Source organism: Pseudophryne corroboree, chromosome 5 (genome assembly GCF_028390025.1).
Source record: "Pseudophryne corroboree isolate aPseCor3 chromosome 5, aPseCor3.hap2, whole genome shotgun sequence".
In the NCBI taxonomy this organism is placed as follows: domain Eukaryota; kingdom Metazoa; phylum Chordata; class Amphibia; order Anura; family Myobatrachidae; genus Pseudophryne; species Pseudophryne corroboree.
Window position 1 is genome coordinate 846,286,185 of NC_086448.1, and position 22,552 is coordinate 846,308,736.

General features: G+C 46.0%; 1 protein-coding gene across 1 annotated transcript in view; it reads right to left on the reverse strand.

Moving 5' to 3' along the window:
- Nucleotides 1–22,552, reverse strand: part of LOC134929705 (hepatitis A virus cellular receptor 1-like) — a 54,212-nt gene that overhangs the window by 8,715 nt on the left and 22,945 nt on the right. Inside the window, exons 3-9 of the mRNA XM_063925283.1 lie at nucleotides 12,127–12,234; nucleotides 11,442–11,549; nucleotides 10,455–10,562; nucleotides 9,670–9,777; nucleotides 9,215–9,322; nucleotides 1,417–1,524; nucleotides 562–669 (exon numbers count right to left, since the gene is read on the reverse strand). Coding sequence (XP_063781353.1) covers nucleotides 562–669; nucleotides 1,417–1,524; nucleotides 9,215–9,322; nucleotides 9,670–9,777; nucleotides 10,455–10,562; nucleotides 11,442–11,549; nucleotides 12,127–12,234 — 756 coding nt within the window. The remainder of the gene's footprint in view (nucleotides 1–561; nucleotides 670–1,416; nucleotides 1,525–9,214; nucleotides 9,323–9,669; nucleotides 9,778–10,454; nucleotides 10,563–11,441; nucleotides 11,550–12,126; nucleotides 12,235–22,552) is intronic.

The following is a 22,552-nucleotide window of genomic DNA, read 5'->3' on the forward strand; positions in this document are numbered from 1 at the left end:
GCTCTGGTCTGTCTACATCACACTCTCTATAGTGTCCTTATATGTCTACATCACACTCTCTACAGTGTCCTTGTCTGTCTACATCACACTCTCTATACTGTCCTTGTCTGTCTACGTCACACTCTCTATACTGTCCCTATGTGTCTACATCACACTCTCTATACTGTCCTTGTCTGTCTATATTACACTCTCTATACTGTCCACGTCACACTCTCTATACTGTCCCTATGTGTCCACATCACGCTCTCTATACTGTCCTTCTACGTCTACTTCAGACTCTCTATAGTGTCCTTGTCTGTCTACATCACACTCTCTATACTGTCCCTATGTGTCCACATCACGCTCTCTATACTGTCCTTCTACGTCTACATCAGACTCTCTATAGTGTCCTTGTCTGTCTACATCACACTCTTGATACTGTCCTTATATGTCTACATCACACTCTCTATACTGTCCTTGTCTGTCTATATAATAAATGTAATTAGTATATATCACAAGTTCCCCAGGAAACACGCCCCCTCACATCTCCTGTCACCCCAGTATGGATAATTGATGTCTTACTGGGATAAGTGGTTCCTGTCCCTAGATGGGTGGTCGGTGGCTCAGTGGTCTCCTCCCTGGTTGTATAGATCGGATCGGGTCCTGTAGTAACATCACTCGTGTATGTCGCTGTGATATAAACATGTTATTACTGAGCAGCCTCATGTGTCATTCTCTTCTATATGTACCGTCATCCATACTGTCCTTGTCTGTCTATATCACACTCTCTATACTGTCCTTGTCTGCCTACATCACACTCTCTATACTGTCCTTGTCCGTCTATATCACACTCTCTATACTGTCCTTGTCTGTCTATATCACACTCTCTATACCGTCCTTGTCTGTCTGTGTTACACTCTCTATACTGTCCTTGTCTGTCTACATCACACTCTCTATACTGTCCCTATATGTCTACACCACACTCTCTATAGTGTCCTTGTCTGTCTACATCACACTCTCTATACTGTCCTTCTATATCAACATCACACTCTCTATACTGTCATTGTCTATCTACATCACACTCTCTATACTGTCCTTGTCTGTCTACATCACACTCTCTATACTGTCCTTGTCTATCTACATCACACTCTCTATACTGTCCTTGTCTATCAACATCACACTCTCTATACTGTCCTTGTCTGTCTTTATCATTCTCTGTACTGTCCTTCTCTGTCTACATTACACTCTCTATACTATGCTTGTCTGTTTATATCACACTCTCTATACTGTCCTTGTCTGTCTATAAGACACTCTCTATACTGTCCTTGTCTGTCTATATAATAAATGTAATTAGTGTATCACACAAGCTCCCCAGGAAACACGCTCCCCTCCCCCCCACATCTCCTGTCACCCCAGTATGGATAACTGATGTCCTACTGGGATAAGTGGTTCCTGTCCCTAGATGGGTGGTCGGTGGCTCAGTGGTCTCCTCCCTGGTTGTATAGATCGGGTCGGGTCCTTTAGTAACATCACTCGTGTATGTCGCTGTAATATAAACATGTTATTACTGAGCAGCCTCATGTGTCATTCTCTTCTATATGTACCATCATCCATACTGTCCTTGTCTGTCTATATCACACTCTCTATACTGTCCTTGTCTGTTTATATCACACTCTCTATACTGTCCTTGTCTGTCTATATCACACTCTCTATACTGTCCTTGTCTGTCTATATCACACTCTCTATACTGTCCTTGTCTGTCTATATCACTCTCTCTATACTGTCCTTATCGGTCTACATCACACTCTCTATACTGCTCTGGTCTGTCTACATCACACTCTCTATAGTGTCCTAGTCTGTCTGCATCACACTCTCTATACTGTCCTTGTCTGTCTAAGTCACACTCTCTATACTGTCCCTGTATGTCTACATCACGCTCTCTATACTCTCCTTGTCTGGCTACATCACACTCTCTATACTGTCCCTATATGTCCACATCACGCTCTCTATACTGTCCTTCTACGTCTACATCAGACTCTCTATAGTGTCCTTGTCTGTCTACATCACACTCTCTATACTGTCCCTATATGTCCACATCACGCTCTCTATACTGTCCTGCTACGTCTACATCAGACTCTCTATAGTGTCCTTGTCTGTCTACATCACACTCTCATTACTGTCCTTATATGTCTACATCACACTCTTGATACTGTCCGTTTATGTCTACATCACACTCTCTATACTGTCCTTGTCTGTCTATATAATAAATGTAATTAGTATTAGAGATGAGCGGGTTCGGTTTCTCTGAATCCGAACCCGCCCGAACTTCATGTTTTTTTTTTCACGGGTCCGAGCGACTCGGATCTTCCCGCCTTGCTCGGTTAACCCGAGCGCGCCCGAACGTCATCATGACGCTGTCGGATTCTTGCGAGGCTCGGATTCTATCGCGAGACTCGGATTCTATATAAGGAGCCGCGCGTCGCCGCCATTTTCACACGTGCATTGAGATTGATAGGGAGAGGACGTGGCTGGCGTCCTCTCCATTTAGATTATAAGAGAGAGAGATTTACTGGAGTTTAGGACTAGGAGGAGTACTGTAGAAGTGTAGAGAGTGCAGAGAGTTTACTAGTGAGTGACCACCAGACAGTGCAGTTTATTTAATATATCCGTTCTCTGCCTGAAAAAAGCGATACACACAGTGACTCAGTCACATACCATATCTGTGTGCACTGCTCAGGCTCAGCCCAGTGTGCTGCATCATCTATATATATTATATATCTGTCTGACTGCTCAGCTCACACAGCTTATAATTGTGGGGGAGACTGGGGAGCACTGCAGTGCCAGTTATAGGTTATAGCAGGAGCCAGGAGTACATAATATTATATGGTGAGTGACCACCAGACAGTGCAGTTTATTTAATATATCCGTTCTCTGCCTGAAAAAAGCGATACACACAGTGACTCAGTCACATACCATATCTGTGTGCACTGCTCAGGCTCAGCCCAGTGTGCTGCATCATCTATATATATTATATGTCTGTCTGACTGCTCAGCTCACACAGCTTATAATTGTGGGGGAGACTGGGGAGCACTACTGCAGTGCCAGTTATAGGTTATAGCAGGAGCCAGGAGTACATAATATTATATTAAAATTAAACAGTGCACACTTTTGCTGCAGGAGTGCCACTGCCAGTGTGACTGACCAGTGACCTGACCACACTGACCACCAGTATAGTTAGTAGTATACTTATATTGTGATTGCCTGAAAAAGTTAAACACTCGTCGTGTGACTTCACTTGTGTGTTGTTGTTTTTTTTATTCTATAAAAATAAAACTCATTCTGCTGACAGACAGTGTCCAGCAGGTCCGTCATTATATAATATATAATATATACCTGTCTGGCTGCAGTAGTGATATATATATATTTTTTATATCATTTATCATCCAGTCGCAGCAGACACAGTACGGTAGTTCACGGCTGTGGCTACCTCTGTGTCTGCACTCGGCAGGCAGTCCGTCCATAATTGTATACCACCTAACCGTGGTTTTTTTTTCTTCTTTATACATACATACTACTACGACATCTCTTTATCAACCAGTCTATATTAGCAGCAGACACAGTACAGTACGGTAGTTCACGGCTGTGGCTACCTCTGTGTCTGCACTCGGCAGGCAGTCCGTCCATAATTGTATACCACCTAACCGTGGTTTTTTTTTCTTTCTTCTTTATACATGCATAGTTACATAGACATCTCTTTATCAACCAGTCTATATTAGCAGCAGACACAGTACAGTACGGTAGTTCACGGCTGTGGCTACCTCTGTGTCTGCACTCGGCAGGCAGTCCGTCCATAATTGTATACCACCTAACCGTGGTTTTTTTTCTTTCTTCTTTATACATACATAGTTACATAGACATCTCTTTATCAACCAGTCTATATTAGCAGCAGACACAGTACAGTACGGTAGTTCACGGCTGTGGCTACCTCTGTGTCTGCACTCGGCAGGCAGTCCGTCCATAATTGTATACCACCTAACCGTGGTTTTTTTTTCTTTCTTCTTTATACATACATAGTTACATAGACATCTCTTTATCAACCAGTCTATATTAGCAGTAGACACAGTACAGTACGGTAGTTCACGGCTGTGGCTACCTCTGTGTCTGCACTCGGCAGGCAGTCCGTCCATAATTGTATACCACCTAACCGTGGTTTTTTTTTCTTTCTTCTTTATACATACATAGTTACATAGACATCTCTTTATCAACCAGTCTATATTAGCAGCAGACACAGTACAGTACGGTAGTTCACGGCTGTGGCTACCTCTGTGTCTGCACTCGGCAGGCAGTCCGTCCATAATTGTATACCACCTAACCGTGGTTTTTTTTTCTTTCTTCTTTATACATACATAGTTACATAGACATCTCTTTATCAACCAGTCTATATTAGCAGCAGACACAGTACAGTACGGTAGTTCACGGCTGTGGCTACCTCTGTGTCTGCACTCGGCAGGCAGTCCGTCCATAATTGTATACCACCTAACCGTGGTTTTTTTTTCTTTCTTCTTTATACATACATACTACTACGACATCTCTTTATCAACCAGTCTATATTATTAGCAGCAGACACAGTACAGTACGGTAGTTCACGGCTGTGGCTACCTCTGTGTCTGCACTCGGCAGGCAGTCCGTCCATAATTGTATACCACCTAACCGTGTTTTTTTTTTCTTTCTTCTTTATACATACATAGTTACATAGACATCTCTTTATCAACCAGTCTATATTAGCAGCAGACACAGTACAGTACGGTAGTTCACGGCTGTGGCTACCTCTGTGTCTGCACTCGGCAGGCAGTCCATAATTGTATACTAGTATCCATCTCCATTGTTTACCTGAGGTGCCTTTTAGTTGTGCCTATTAAAATATGGAGAACAAAAATGTTGAGGTTCCAAAATTAGGGAAAGATCAAGATCCACTTCCACCTCGTGCTGAAGCTGCTGCCACTAGTCATGGCCGAGACGATGAAATGCCAGCAACGTCGTCTGCCAAGGCCGATGCCCAATGTCATAGTACAGAGCATGTCAAATCCAAAACACCAAATATCAGTAAAAAAAGGACTCCAAAACCTAAAATAAAATTGTCGGAGGAGAAGCGTAAACTTGCCAATATGCCATTTACCACACGGAGTGGCAAGGAACGGCTGAGGCCCTGGCCTATGTTCATGGCTAGTGGTTCAGCTTCACATGAGGATGGAAGCACTCAGCCTCTCGCTAGAAAACTGAAAAGACTCAAGCTGGCAAAAGCACCGCAAAGAACTGTGCGTTCTTCGAAATCCCAAATCCACAAGGAGAGTCCAATTGTGTCGGTTGCGATGCCTGACCTTCCCAACACTGGACGTGAAGAGCATGCGCCTTCCACCATTTGCACGCCCCCTGCAAGTGCTGGAAGGAGCACCCGCAGTCCAGTTCCTGATAGTCAGATTGAAGATGAAGATGTTGAAGTACACCAGGATGAGGAGGATATGGGTGTTGCTGGCGCTGGGGAGGAAATTGACCAGGAGGATTCTGATGGTGAGGTGGTTTGTTTAAGTCAGGCACCCGGGGAGACACCTGTTGTCCGTGGGAGGAATATGGCCGTTGACATGCCTGGTGAAAATACCCAAAAAATCAGCTCTTCAGTGTGGAGGTATTTCAACAGAAATGCGGACAACAGGTGTCAAGCCGTGTGTTGCCTTTGTCAAGCTGTAATAAGTAGGGGTAAGGACGTTAACCACCTCGGAACATCCTCCCTTATACGTCACCTGCAGCGCATTCATAATAAGTCAGTGACAAGTTCAAAAACTTTGGGCGACAGCGGAAGCAGTCCACTGACCAGTAAATCCCTTCCTCTTGTAACCAAGCTCACGCAAACCACCCCACCAACTCCCTCAGTGTCAATTTCCTCCTTCCCCAGGAATGCCAATAGTCCTGCAGGCCATGTCACTGGCAATTCTGACGAGTCCTCTCCTGCCTGGGATTCCTCCGATGCATCCTTGCGTGTAACGCCTACTGCTGCTGGCGCTGCTGTTGTTGCTGCTGGGAGTCGATGGTCATCCCAGAGGGGAAGTCGTAAGCCCACTTGTACTACTTCCAGTAAGCAATTGACTGTCCAACAGTCCTTTGCGAGGAAGATGAAATATCACAGCAGTCATCCTGCTGCAAAGCGGATAACTGAGGCCTTGACAACTATGTTGGTGTTAGACGTGCGTCCGGTATCCGCCGTTAGTTCACAGGGAACTAGACAATTTATTGAGGCAGTGTGCCCCCGTTACCAAATACCATCTAGGTTCCACTTCTCTAGGCAGGCGATACCGAGAATGTACACGGACGTCAGAAAAAGACTCACCAGTGTCCTAAAAAATGCAGTTGTACCCAATGTCCACTTAACCACGGACATGTGGACAAGTGGAGCAGGGCAGGGTCAGGACTATATGACTGTGACAGCCCACTGGGTAGATGTATGGACTCCCGCCGCAAGAACAGCAGCGGCGGCACCAGTAGCAGCATCTCGCAAACGCCAACTCTTTCCTAGGCAGGCTACGCTTTGTATCACCGCTTTCCAGAATACGCACACAGCTGAAAACCTCTTACGGCAACTGAGGAAGATCATCGCGGAATGGCTTACCCCAATTGGACTCTCCTGTGGATTTGTGGCATCGGACAACGCCAGCAATATTGTGTGTGCATTAAATATGGGCAAATTCCAGCACGTCCCATGTTTTGCACATACCTTGAATTTGGTGGTGCAGAATTTTTTAAAAAACGACAGGGGCGTGCAAGAGATGCTGTCGGTGGCCAGAAGAATTGCGGGACACTTTCGGCGTACAGGCACCACGTACAGAAGACTGGAGCACCACCAAAAACTACTGAACCTGCCCTGCCATCATCTGAAGCAAGAAGTGGTAACGAGGTGGAATTCAACCCTCTATATGCTTCAGAGGTTGGAGGAGCAGCAAAAGGCCATTCAAGCCTATACAATTGAGCACGATATAGTAGGTGGAATGCACCTGTCTCAAGCGCAGTGGAGAATGATTTCAACGTTGTGCAAGGTTCTGATGCCCTTTGAACTTGCCACACGTGAAGTCAGTTCAGACACTGCCAGCCTGAGTCAGGTCATTCCCCTCATCAGGCTTTTGCAGAAGAAGCTGGAGACATTGAAGGAGGAGCTAACACGGAGCGATTCCGCTAGGCATGTGGGACTTGTGGATGGAGCCCTTAATTCGCTTAACAAGGATTCATGGGTGGTCAATCTGTTGAAATCAGAGCACTACATTTTGGCCACCGTGCTCGATCCTAGATTTAAAGCCTACCTTGGATCTCTCTTTCCGGCAGACACAAGTCTGCTGGGGTTGAAAGACCTGCTGGTGACAAAATTGTCAAGTCAAGCGGAACGCGACCTGTCAACATCTCCTCCTTCACATTCTCCCGCAACTGGGGGTGCGAGGAAAAGGCTCAGAATTCCGAGCCCACCCGCTGGCGGTGATGCAGGGCAGTCTGGAGCGACTGCTGATGCTGACATCTGGTCCGGACTGAAGGACCTGACAACGATTACGGACATGTCGTCTACTGTCACTGCATATGATTCTCTCAACATTGATAGAATGGTGGAGGATTATATGAGTGACCGCATCCAAGTAGGCACGTCACACAGTCCGTACTTATACTGGCAGGAAAAAGAGGCAATTTGGAGGCCCTTGCACAAACTGGCTTTATTCTACCTAAGTTGCCCTCCCACAAGTGTGTACTCCGAAAGAGTGTTTAGTGCCGCCGCTCACCTTGTCAGCAATCGGCGTACGAGGTTACATCCAGAAAATGTGGAGAAGATGATGTTCATTAAAATGAATTATAATCAATTCCTCCGCGGAGACATTGACCAGCAGCAATTGCCTCCACAAAGTACACAGGGAGCTGAGATGGTGGATTCCAGTGGGGACGAATTGATAATCTGTGAGGAGGGGGATGTACACGGTGATATATCGGAGGGTGATGATGAGGTGGACATCTTGCCTCTGTAGAGCCAGTTTGTGCAAGGAGAGATTAATTGCTTCTTTTTTGGGGGGGGTCCAAACCAACCCGTCATATCAGTCACAGTCGTGTGGCAGACCCTGTCACTGAAATGATGGGTTGGTTAAAGTGTGCATGTCCTGTTTTGTTTATACAACATAAGGGTGGGTGGGAGGGCCCAAGGACAATTCCATCTTGCACCTCTTTTTTCTTTTCTTTTTCTTTGCATCATGTGCTGATTGGGGAGGGTTTTTTGGAAGGGACATCCTGCGTGACACTGCAGTGCCACTCCTAAATGGGCCCGGTGTTTGTGTCGGCCACTAGGGTCGCTAATCTTACTCACACAGTCAGCTACCTCATTGCGCCTCTTTTTTTCTTTGCGTCATGTGCTGTTTGGGGAGGGTTTTTTGGAAGGGACATCCTGCGTGACACTGCAGTGCCACTCCTAGATGGGCCCGGTGTTTGTGTCGGCCACTAGGGTCGCTAATCTTACTCACACAGCTACCTCATTGCGCCTCTTTTTTTCTTTGCGTCATGTGCTGTTTGGGGAGGGTTTTTTGGAAGGGCCATCCTGCGTGACACTGCAGTGCCACTCCTAGATGGGCCCGGTGTTTGTGTCGGCCACTAGGGTCGCTAATCTTACTCACACAGCTACCTCATTGCGCCTCTTTTTTTCTTTGCGTCATGTGCTGTTTGGGGAGGTTTTTTTGGAAGGGACATCCTGCGTGACACTGCAGTGCCACTCCTAGATGGGCCCGGTGTTTGTGTCGGCCACTAGGGTCGCTTATCTTACTCACACAGCGACCTCGGTGCAAATTTTAGGACTAAAAATAATATTGTGAGGTGTGAGGTATTCAGAATAGACTGAAAATGAGTGTAAATTATGGTTTTTGAGGTTAATAATACTTTGGGATCAAAATGACCCCCAAATTCTATGATTTAAGCTGTTTTTTAGTGTTTTTTGAAAAAAACACCCGAATCCAAAACACACCCGAATCCGACAAAAAAAATTCGGTGAGGTTTTGCCAAAACGCGTTCGAACCCAAAACACGGCCGCGGAACCGAACCCAAAACCAAAACACAAAACCCGAAAAATTTCAGGCGCTCATCTCTAATTAGTATATATCACAAGTTCCCCAGGAAAAACGCCCCCTCACATCTCCTGTCACCCCAGTATGGATAATTGATATCTTACTGGGATAAGTGGTTCCTGTCCCTAGATGGGTGGTCGGTGGCTCAGTGGTCTCCTCCCTGGTTGTATAGATCGGGTCGGGTCCTGTAGTAACATCACTCGTGTATGTCGCTGTAATATAAACATGTTATTACTGAGCAGCCTCATGTGTCATTCTCTTCTATATGTACCGTCATCCATACTGTCCTTGTCTGTCTATATCACACTCTCTATACTGTCCTTGTCTGTCTATATCACACTCTCTATACTGTCCTTGTCTGTCTATATCACACTATCTATACTGTCCTTGTCTGCCTACATCACACTCTCTATAGTGTCCTTGTCTGTCTACATCACACTCTCTATACTGTCCTTGTCTGTCTATATAATAAATGTAATTAGTGTATATCACAAGTTCCCCAGGAAACACGCTCCCCCCACATCTCTTGTCACCCCAGTATGGATAATTGATGTCTTACTGGGATAAGTGGTTCCTGTCCCTAGATGGGTGGTCGGTGGCTCAGTGGTCTCCTCCCTGGTTGTATAGATCGGGTCGGGTGCTGTAGTAACATCACTCGTGTATGTCGCTGTAATATAAACATGTTATTACTGAGCAGCCTCAAGTGTCATTCTCTTCTATATGTACCATCATCCATACTGTCCTTGTCTGTCTATATCACACTCTCTATTCTGTCCTTGTCTGTCTATATCACACTCTCTATACTGTCCTTGTCTGTCTATATCACACTCTCTATACTGTCCTTGTCTGTCTATATCACTCTCTCTATACGGTCCTTATCGGTCTACATCACACTCTCTATACTGCTCTGGTCTGTCTACATCACACTCTCTATAGTGTCCTTATATGTCTACATCACACTCTCTATAGTGTCCTTGTCTGTCTACATCACTTTTTCTATACTGTCCTTGTCTGTCTATATTACACTCTCTATACTGTCCTTGTCTGTCTACATCACACTCTCTATACTGTCCCTATATGTCCACATCACGCTCTCTATACTGTCCTGCTACGTCTACATCAGACTCTCTATAGTGTCCTTGTCTGTCTACATCACACTCTCGATACTGTCCTTATATGTCTTCATCACACTCTTGATACTGTCCTTATATGTCTACATCACACTCTCTATACTGTCCTTGTCTGTCTATATAATAAATGTAATTAGTATATATCACAAGTTCCCCAGGAAACACGCCCCCTCACATCTCCTGTCACCCCCAGTATGGATAATTGATATCTTACTGGGATAAGTGGTTCCTGTCCCTAGATGGGTGGTCGGTGGCTCAGTGGTCTCCTCCCTGGTTGTATAGATCGGGTCGGGTCCTGTAGTAACATCACTCGTGTATGTCGCTGTGATATAAACATGTTATTACTGAGCAGCCTCATGTGTCATTCTCTTCTATATGTACCGTCATCCATACTGTCCTTGTCTGTCTATATCACACTCTCTATACTGTCCTTGTCTGTCTATATCACACTCTCTATACTGTCCTTGTCTGTGTTCATCACACTCCCTCTACTGTCCTTGTCTGTCTACATCACACTCTCTATACTGTCCTTGTCTGCCTACATCACACTCTCTATATTGTCCTTGTCTGTCTATATCACACTCTCTATACTGTCATTGTCTGTCTATATCACACTCTCTCTACTGTCCTTGTCTGTCTATATCACACTCTCTATACTGTCCTTGTCTGTCTATATCACACTCTCTCTACTGTCCTTGTCTGTCTACATCACACTCTCTATACTGTCCTTGTCTTTCTATATCATACTCTCTATAGTGTCCTTGTCTGTCTATATCACACTCTCTATACTGTCCTTGTCTGTCTATATCACACTCTCTATACTGTCCTTGTCTGTGTATATCACACTCTCTATACTGTCCTTGTCTGTCTACATCACACTCTCTATACTGTCCTTGTCTGTCTACATCACACTCTCTATACTGTCATTGTCTATCAACATCACACTCTCTATACTGTCCTTGTCTGTCTTTATCATTCTCTATACTGTCCTTCTCTGTCTACATTACACTATCTATACTATGCTTGTCTGTTTATATCACACTCTCTATACTGTCCTTGTCTGTCTATAAGACACTCTCTATACTGTCCTTGTCTGTCTATATAATAAATGTAATTAGTGTATCACACAAGCTCCCCAGGAAACACGCTCCCCTCCCCCCCACATCTCCTGTCACCCCAGTATGGATAACTGATGTCTTACTGGGATAAGTGGTTCCTGTCCCTAGATAGGTGGTTGGTGGCTCAGTGGTCTCCTCCCTGGTTGTATAGATCGGGTCAGGTCCTTTAGTAACATCACTCGTGTATGTCGCTGTAATATAAACATGTTATTACTGAGCAGCCTCATGTGTCATTCTCTTCTATATGTACCATCATCCATACTGTCCTTGTCTGTCTATATCACACTCTCTATACTGTCCTTGTCTGTCTATATCACACTCTCTATACTGTCCTTGTCTGTCTATATCACACTCTCTATACAGTCCTTGTTTGTCTATATCACTCTCTCTATACTGTCCTTATCGGTCTACATCACACTCTCTATACTGTTCTGGTCTGTCTACATCACACTCTCTATAGTGTCCTTATATTTCTACATCACACTCTCTATAGTGCCCTTGTCTGTCTACATCACACTCTCCATACTGTCCCTATATGTCCACATCACGCTCTCTATACTGTCCTGCTACGTCTACATCAGACTCTCTATCGTGTCCTTGTCTGTCTACATCACACTCTCGATACTGTCCTTATATGTCTACATCACACTCTCTATACTGTCCTTGTCTGTCTATATAATAAATGTAATTAGTATATATCACAAGTTCCCCAGGAAACACGCCCCCTCACATCTCCTGTCACCCCAGTATGGATAATTGATATCTTACTGGGATAAGTGGTTCCTGTCCCTAGATGGGTGGTCGGTGGCTCAGTGGTCTCCTCCCTGGTTGTATAGATCGGGTCGGGTCCTGTAGTAACATCACTCGTGTATGTCGCTGTGATATAAACATGTTATTACTGAGCAGCCTCATGTGTCATTCTCTTCTATATGTACCATCATCCATACTGTCCTTGTCTGTCTATATCACACTCTCTATACTGTCCTTGTCTGCCTACATCACACTCTCTATACTGTCCTTGTCTGTCTACATCACACTCTCTATACTGTCATTGTCTGTCTATATCACACTCTCTCTACTGTCCTTGTCTGTCTATATCACACTCTCTATACTGTCCTTGTCTGTCTATATCACACTCTCTCTACTGTCCTTGTCTGTCTACATCGCACTCCCTCTACTGTCCTTGTCTGTCTACATCGCACTCCCTCTACTGTCCTTGTCTGTCTATATCACACTCTCTATACTGTCCTTGTCTGTCTATATCACACTCTCTATACTGTCCTTGTCTGTCTATATCACACTCTCTCTACTGTCCTTGTCTGTCTACATCACACTCTCTCTACTGTCCTTGTCTGTCTATATCACACTCTCTATACTGTCCTTGTCTGTCTATATCACACTCTCTCTATGTCAGAGACGGTTTTGTTTGTGTCCCCGGAGGGGGCGCTAGTGGGTCAGTGGAGGTAGGTGGAATGAAGTGAGGAGGCTGTACTGGGTTTCTGCGCATGTGCACAATGTAGATTTATTAATAACAGAAAAGTCCAGATAATAATGCAGCAGAAAGTAAACAAACGAATGCAATGGAAATGACAATGGTAACGGCAATGGTAATGGCAATGGAATAGTATGGTTTGAAACTGAAAGTCTATGGCAGAGTTTGTAGCATGGAAATGAAACCGGAATGGTTAAAACGTGGAGCCAGCAGAGATAGGAATAGTAGTAGCAAACCTGGTAGCAATGCAGGAGACGTGGTGTTAATGTCCACTGTGCTGGTGGAAAGCACAATCAGCTTGCAGGCTGAATCACAGGTGAGTTGTTAGAATGCACCTGGATAGGGAGTCTCTACTGCTGATGGCTGGAGCACACTGCAGGTGTGGAAGGTGTGAAGCCAGAAAGGTATTGCTGTGGTGCTGGTGCTTGTAGTTCCACGGAGTAGCAGATACAGGAGAATATCCAGGAACACGGAGACACAGGGGAGTATCCAGGAACACGGAGGATCAGGTGAATATCCAGGAACACGGAGGAACAGGATAACAGGTCCAAACACACGAGTCGCAGGAGTGACACAAAGTTCAGGACAACCTCTGACTCACCCAGCAGCTCCTGATATACCCCCTGGCCGGCAGGCATTGGCTGGAGTGAGACAAGGGGGTGCGGCCAAGCTCCGGATTGGCCGCCGCACTTACACTGGGGAATACTGTCATGGCGGCGCCCATGCCGCGGCCCGGCAGGGACGCGGCGCACTCACACGCCCGTTGACTCCAGAGGCGCCTCCAGGCCCGCGGCGACATCCATGAGCAGGGCGACAGGTGACAGCAACATGCAGTGACCCCAGACGGAGTCCGCTCCGGCGGACCGACATAACAGTGGTGAGTCGATTCCTGACAGTACCCCCTCCTTTATGGGTGGGCACCGAACACCCACGTGGCTTGGAAGGATGAGACCTGTGGAAAACACGGACCAACCTGGGAGCGTGGACATCAGCAGAGTTCACCCAACTCCTCTCCTCAGGACCATAACCGGCCCAGTCGATGAGATATTGCAGACGACCATACCGGTGACGGGAGTCCAGGATCTTCTCTATCTCGAACTCTATGCCCCGCTGAGTTGGAATGCTGGGGCCAACTGGAAGAGCTCTTTGGAAGCGATTCAGGACTAATGGTCTGAGGAGAGAGACATGGAAAGCATTAGGAATACGCAAAGAAGAGGGTAACTTGAGCTTGTAAGCCACAGGATTTAGAACTCTTTCGATGGAGAAAGGACCGATGAAGCGTGGTGCAAACTTCATCGAAGGCACTTTAAGACGAAGATTCCGGGTTGACAGCCAGACTTTATCCCCAGGTTTCAAGCTGGGAACTGCACGTCTCTTGCGGTCGGCAAAGAATTTGTACCGAGCAGAAGCCTTTTTGAGTGAAGTATGAATCTTCCTCCAGATGGTTGAGAACTGACTGAGGACAGTAGTGGCAGCAGGAACATCGATGCTAGGAAGGTCTTGAAAATCAGGAACTCGTGGATGTTGCCCATAAACAGCGAAGAACGGAGTGGTTTCAGTAGCTGTGTGGTAGCGGAAATTGTGAGCGAATTCGGCCCACGGGAGCAAATCCACCCAGTCATCTTGGGAAGATGATACGTACAGTCTCAGGAAAGTTTCCAACTCCTGGTTTACCCTCTCTGTCTGCCCATTCGTCTGAGGATGATATGCTGACGAGAACTTGAGATGGACCTGCATGGCAGAACAGAGAGCTCTCCAAAACCTTGCCACAAACTGGACTCCACGGTCAGATATTATTTCAGTGGGTAGTCCATGTAAACGGAAAATCTCCCGCAGGAAGATTTGAGCCAGTTTTGGAGCTGAAGGAAGTCCTTGGAGTGGAACAAAATGAGCCATTTTGGTGAATCTGTCGACCACTACCCAGATGGTGTTGTATCCTTGGGAGGAGGGAAGGTCAGAGACGAAATCCATCGACAGATGTGACCAAGGACGGCTGGGGATGGATAATGGCTGTAGTTGACCTGCTGGAGACTGACGAGGAGTCTTGTGCTGCACACATTTAGGACAAGACGCTACAAAGTCCTTGATGTCAACTTTCATTTTTGGCCACCAATATGTCCCGGAGAGAAATTTAAAAGTCTTTAGGACACCAGGATGCCCAGTAAACTTAGACTGATGGGCCCAAGACAGCAACTTAGAACGGAGTTCAGGAGCAACAAAAATCTTACCAGGAGGCGGAGCTGGAGAAACTTGTGATGAGGCAAATGCCACAGGATCCAGGATGGAGCGTGGTGCTGAATCGGACATCTCGTCCTCGGATTCCATGGATCGAGACAGGGCATCTGCTTTGGTATTCTGAGAACCTGGGCGGAAATGGAGCTTAAAATTAAAACGGGAGAAGAACATAGCCCATCGGGACTGGCGAGGATTAAGGCACTGAGCTGCCTTCAGATAGAGCAGGTTTTTATGATCCGTATAGATGTTAAATGGAAACTTCGCCCCTTCCAGGAGATACCTCCATTCCTCAAGGGCCAGTTTAATCGCCAGAAGCTCTTGATCTCCGATGGAATAATTAACTTCAGCAGGAAGAAATTTGCGGGAAAAGAATCCACAGGGATGGATCTTCCCGTCAGCTCCTATCTGAGAGAGAACAGCTCCCACTCCTACTGTGGAGGCATCCACCTCCAACTCGAATGGCTTATTAACATCAGGTTGTAGCAAGACTGGTGCGGTCATAAAAGCCATCTTGATTTTCTGAAACGCAGCCAGGGCATCTTCTGACCAGTTGGAATGATCTGCCCCTTTTCGAGTTAAGCTGGTAATAGGAGCAATGAGAGTTGAAAAGCCTCGGATGAATTTCCTATAATAATTGGCGAAGCCCAGGAATCGTTGAATTGACTTGAGAGTATTCGGAATGGACCAATTGGCAATGGCTTCCAATTTTGCCGGGTCCATCTGAAGATCCGATCCAGAAATTATATACCCCAGGAAGGGTACGGAGGCAACTTCGAAGGTGCACTTGGACAACTTGCCGTAGAGACGATTCTCACGAAGACGTCGGAGAACTTCACGGACTTGGAGACGATGAGAGGAGAGGTCTTGAGAGAAGATGAGGATATCGTCCAGGTAAACTACGAGATATTTGTACAGAACGTCACGGAAGATTTCATTAACAAAGTGCTGGAACACTGCTGGGGCATTGCTCAACCCGAATGGCATTACCAGGTACTCGTAATGGCCATCCCGAGTATTGAAAGCCGTCTTCCATTCATCACCGCTGCGGATTCTGATGAGATTATAGGCACCGCGGAGATCTAACTTGGTGAAGATGCGGGCTCCTTTGACCCTATCAAATAACTCGGTAATAAGAGGTAACGGGTAGCTGTTCTTAATGGTAATGTCATTAAGTCCCCGGTAGTCAATACATGGACGTAGTCCTCCATCTTTCTTTTTAACAAAAAAGAAACCTGCCCCAGCAGGTGATGATGAGGGACGGATGAATCCTTTCTGTAGATTTTCTTGGATGTATTTACTCATCGCTTCGGTTTCAGGAACAGATAACGGGTAGGTGCGCCCCCTAGGTGGTTTTTTGCCAGGAACAAGGTCGATGGGGCAATCCCACTCTCTATGGGGCGGTAGAACATCAGCGGCCTTTTCGCTGAAGACGTCAGCGAAGTCTTGGTAGGCCGTAGGAAGAGTAGACGGGGTCTTGATTTCAGAAGTCTTGACAGGAACAACTTGGGCTAAACAAGACTGACGGCAATGTGACCCCCAAGCAGTTAGTTGTAATGTAGACCAGTCAATCTGTGGGTTATGTAGCTGGAGCCAGGGCATACCTAACACAATCTCCTGAGTTGCCTGTGGAATAACTAAAAACTTAATTAACTCAGAATGTAGGAACCCAACCCCCAGTATCACTGGCCTGGTTTGTTGAGTGATATACCCCTTAGAGATACGGCTACCATCTACTGCCGTAATGTAGACGGGACATGAAAGTTCACAGACCGGCAGATGAAACTTGTCTACCGCAGCTTGAGTGATGAAATTCCCCGCTGCACCACAGTCTACCAACGCAGTTGCAGATTGGAGTCCAGCCGCCGTCTCTAAGGTCACAGGAAGAATGAGATCTTGGGTAGAAGGAGCTTGCTTGAAAGATCCCAACTTGACTCCTCCCTTACAAGTCAGGATCTGGCGTTTCCCGAACGCACTGGACAAGAACTTATTTGGTGGCCTACTGCCGCACAGTAAAGACACAGTCTCTCACGGAGTCTCCTTGACCGCTCCTCAGCAGTTAAGCGGGACCTATTAATTTGCATAGGCTCATCAGAAGGTGGAGGCTGCAACTGTACAGGTGGTACCATTCTTGGTTTGCGACACTCAGCACGAGCATGCTCATTGTTGCGTTCGCGGATGCGAGAGTCCAACTTGATACATAGGGAGATTAGCTCGGGTAATTGCTCAGGAATATCACGAGTTGCCAGTTCATCTTTTATTCTCTCTGAGAGTCCATGCCAGAAGGCTGCTACTAAGGCTTGGTTATTCCACTGGATCTCTGCGGCTAGCGTCTGGAACTGGATGACGTATTGACCCATACTGCGAGTCCCTTGACGGAGCTGGAGAAGATCTGCGGAGGCTGAAGTTGCACGACCCGGTTCATCGAAGATGCGTCTGAAGATGGAAACAAACTCGGCATAGTTGTTCATCAACGGGTCGGCACGTTCCCACAGAGGAGACACCCAGCTCAGGGCTGATCCAGAGAGCAGTGAGATGATATAAGCAACCTTGGATCTTGGCGTGGGAAAATTATGAGGTAAAAGTTCAAACTGGACTTCACACTGGTTGAGGAACCCACGGCATAACTTCGGACTGCCATCATACCTGCTAGGCACAGGCAAGTGCAAACGAGATACAGGAGCAGATGCAGCCGGAGAAGAAGAAGAACCCCCAACACTGGCATGTGCAGGGGTAACAGGAACTGGAGGTGCAGGCGCACTTAGCAGAGATTGTTGTAACGTATCAATCCGGGATGACATCCCTTGCAGAAACTGGAATATCTGCTGCTGCACAACCTCTTGTCCATCCAAACGGGAGACCAGATTTTTTAAGGCCCCTGACCCCACACTCTGACCACCGTCCGAGTCCATCGGTCCTGAACTTACTGTCAGAGACGGTTTTGTTTGTGTCCCCGGAGGGGGCGCTAGTGGGTCAGTGGAGGTAGGTGGAATGAAGTGAGGAGGCTGTACTGGGTTTCTGCGCATGTGCACAATGTAGATTTATTAATAACAGAAAAGTCCAGATAATAATGCAGCAGAAAGTAAACAAACGAATGCAATGGAAATGACAATGGTAACGGCAATGGTATAGTATGGTTTGAAACTGAAAGTCTATGGCAGAGTTTGTAGCATGGAAATGAAACCGGAATGGTTAAAACGTGGAGCCAGCAGAGATAGGAATAGTAGTAGCAAACCTGGTAGCAATGCAGGAGACGTGGTGTTAATGTCCACTGTGCTGGTGGAAAGCACAATCAGCTTGCAGGCTGAATCACAGGTGAGTTGTTAGAATGCACCTGGATAGGGAGTCTCTACTGCTGATGGCTGGAGCACACTGCAGGTGTGGAAGGTGTGAAGCCAGAAAGGTATTGCTGTGGTGCTGGTGCTTGTAGTTCCACGGAGTAGCAGATACAGGAGAATATCCAGGAACACGGAGACACAGGGGAGTATCCAGGAACACGGAGGATCAGGTGAATATCCAGGAACACGGAGGAACAGGATAACAGGTCCAAACACACGAGTCGCAGGAGTGACACAAAGTTCAGGACAACCTCTGACTCACCCAGCAGCTCCTGATATACCCCCTGGCCGGCAGGCATTGGCTGGAGTGAGACAAGGGGGTGCGGCCAAGCTCCGGATTGGCCGCCGCACTTACACTGGGGAATACTGTCATGGCGGCGCCCATGCCGCGGCCCGGCAGGGACGCGGCGCACTCACACGCCCGTTGACTCCAGAGGCGCCTCCAGGCCCGCGGCGACATCCATGAGCAGGGCGACAGGTGACAGCAACATGCAGTGACCCCAGACGGAGTCCGCTCCGGCGGACCGACATAACAGTGGTGAGTCGATTCCTGACACTCTACTGTCCTTGTCTGTCTACATCACACTCTCTATACTGTCCTTGTCTTTCTATATCACACTCTCTATACTGTCCTTGTCTGTCTATATCACACTCTCTATACTGTCCCTATATGTCTACATCACACTCTCTATACTGTCCTTGTCTTTCTATATCACACTCTCTATACTGTCCTTGTCTGTCTATATCACACTCTCTATACTGTCCCTATATGTCTACATCACACTCTCTATACTGTACTTGTCTTTCTATATCACACTCTCTATACTGTCCTTGTCTGTCTACATCACGCTCTCTATACTGTCCTTGTCGGTCTATATCACACTCTCTATACTGTCCCTATATGTCTACATCACACTCTCTATACTGTCCTTGTCTTTCTATATCACACTCTCTATACTGTCCTTGTCTGTCTATATCACACTCTCTATACTGTCCCTATATGTCTACATCACACTCTCTATACTGTCCTTGTCTTTCTATATCACACTCTCTATACTGTCCTTGTCTGTCTATATCACACTCTCTATACTGTCCCTATATGTCTACATCACACTCTCTATACTGTCCTTGTCTGTCTACATCACACTCTTTATACTGTCCTTGTCTGTCTACATCACGCTCTCTATACTGTCCTTGTCGGTCTACATCACACTCTCTATACTGTCCTTGTCTGTCTATATCACACTCTCTATACTGTCCTTGTCGGTCTACATCACACTCTCTATACTGTCCTCATCTGTCTACATCACACTCTCTATTGTGTCCTTGTCTGTCTATATCAAAATTTCTATACTGTCCTTGTCTGTCTACATCACGCTCTTTATACTGTCCTTGTCTGTCTACATCACACTCTCTATACTATTCTTGTCTGTCTACATCACACTCTCTATACTGTTCTTGACTGTCTACATCACACTCTCTATACTGTCATTGTGTGTGTTATGCTCTCTATACTGTCCCTATATGTCTACCTCACACTCTCTATACTGTCCTTGTCTGTCTACATCTCACTCTCTATACTGTCATTGTCTGTCTACATCACACTCTCTATACTGTCCTTGTCTGTCTAAATCACACTCTCAATACTGTCCCTATATGTCTATATCACATTCTATACTGTCCTTGTCTGTCTATATCACACTCTCTATACTGTCCTTGATCGTCTACATCACATTATCTATACTGTCCCTATATGTCTATATCACATTCTATAGTGTCCTTGTCTGTCTACATCACACTCTCTATACTGTCCTTGTCTGTCTACATCACACTCTCTATACTATCCCTATATGTCTTTATCACATTCTATACTGTCCTTGACTGTCTACATCACACTCTCTATACTGTCCCTTTATGTCTATATCACATTCTATTCTGTCCTTGTTTCTCTACATCACACTCCCTCTACTGTCCTTGTCTGTCTACATAACACTCTCTATACTGCCCTTGACTGTCTACATCACACTCTCTATACTGTCCCTATATGTCTATATCACATTCTATAGTGTCCTTGTCTGTCTATATCACATTCTCTACTGTCCTTGTCTCTCTACATCACACTATCTATACTGTCCTTTTCTGTCTACATCACACTCTCTATACTATCCTTGTCTGTCTACATCACACTCTCTATACTGTCCCTATATGTCGATATCACATTCTATACTGTCCTTGTCTGTTTACATCACACTCTCTATACTGTCCCTATTGGGTCTATATCACACTCTCAATACTGTCCTTTTCTGTCTACATTACACTCTCTATATTGTCCTTGTCTGTCTACATCACGCTCTCTATACTGTCCTTGTCTGTCTAAATCACACACACACACACACACACACACACACACACACACACACACACACACACACACACATTCTCTCTCTCTATACTGTCCTTGTCTGTCTGTGTTATGCTCTCTATACTGTCCCTATATGTCTACATCACACTCTCTATACTGTCCTTGCTGTCTACACCACACTCTCTATACTGTCCTTGTCTGTCTACATCACACTCTCTATACTATCCTTGTCTGTCTACATCACACTCTCTATACTGTCCTTGTCTGTCTGCACCACACTCTCTATATTGTCATTGTCTGTGTTATGCTCTCTATACTGTCCCTATATGTCTACATCACTCTCTCTATACTGTCCTTGTCTGTCTATATCACACTTCCTCTACTGTCCTTGTCTGTCTATATCACAATCTCTATACTGTCCTTGTCTGTCTATATTACACTGTCTATATAACACCTATACTGTCCTTGTCTGTCTACATCACACTCTCTATACTGTCCTTGTCTGTCTATATCACACTTCCTCTACTGTCCTTGTCTGTCTATATCACACTCTATATACTGTCCTTGTCCGTCTATATCACACTCTCTACTGTCCTTGTCTGTATACATCACACTCTCTCTACTGTCCTTGTCTGTCTACATCACACTCTCTACTGTCCTTGTCTGTCTACATCACACTCTCTATACTGTCCTTGCTGTCTACATCACACTCTCTATACTATCCTTGTCTGTCTACATCAAACTCTCTATACTGTCCTTGTCTGCCTACATCATGCTCTCTATACTGTCCTTGTTCGTCTACATCACACGCTCTATTCTGTCCTTGTCTGTCTACATCACACTCCCTATACTGTCCCTATATGTCTACATCACACTCTATACTGTCCCTATATGTCTACATCACGCTCTCTATACTGTCCTTGTTCGTCTACATCACAGGCTCTATTCTGTCCTTGTATGTCTACATCACACTCTATACTGTCCCTATATGTCTACATTACACTCTATACTGTCCCTATATGTCTACATCATACTCTCTATAGTGTCCTTGTCTGACTAGACCAAACTCTCTATACTCTCCTTGTCTGCCTACCTCACACTCTCTATACTGTCCTTGTCTGTCTATATCACACTCTCTATACTGTCCTTGTCTGTCTATATCACACTCCCTCTACTGTCCTTGTCTGTCTACATCACACTCTCTATACTGTCCTTGTCTGCCTACATCACACTCTCTATATTGTCCTTGTCTGTCTATATCACACTATCTATATTGTCCTTGTCTGTCTACATCACACTCTCTATACTGTCCTTGTCTGTCTATATCACACTCTCTCTACTGTCCTTGTCTGTCTACATCACACTCTCTATACCAGCCGTGGCCAACCTGTGGCTCTTGAGCCACATGCAGCTCTTTCTTTATTCAAATGTGGCTCCCGACACTCAGTCACCTGACCACAACAGATCCTGGAAACTGGTGCACTCCAACCAGACACACAGCAGCACTACGGCGACTGAAAACTGAGGGAGCCAGATACTGGGCTGTAGTGACATATGAGGGTGGGCTGGAGTGACACAGAAGGATCCTGGCAGGAGAGACATAATGGGGGAGCTGACTGGAGTGATACAGGAGGGTGCTGGCTGGAGTGACACATAGGGGAGCTGGCTGGAGTGACACAGGAGGGTGCTGGCAGGAGTGACACATGGGGGAGCTGGCTGGAGTGACACAGGAGGGTGCTGGTTGGAGTGACACAGGAGGGTGCTGGCTGG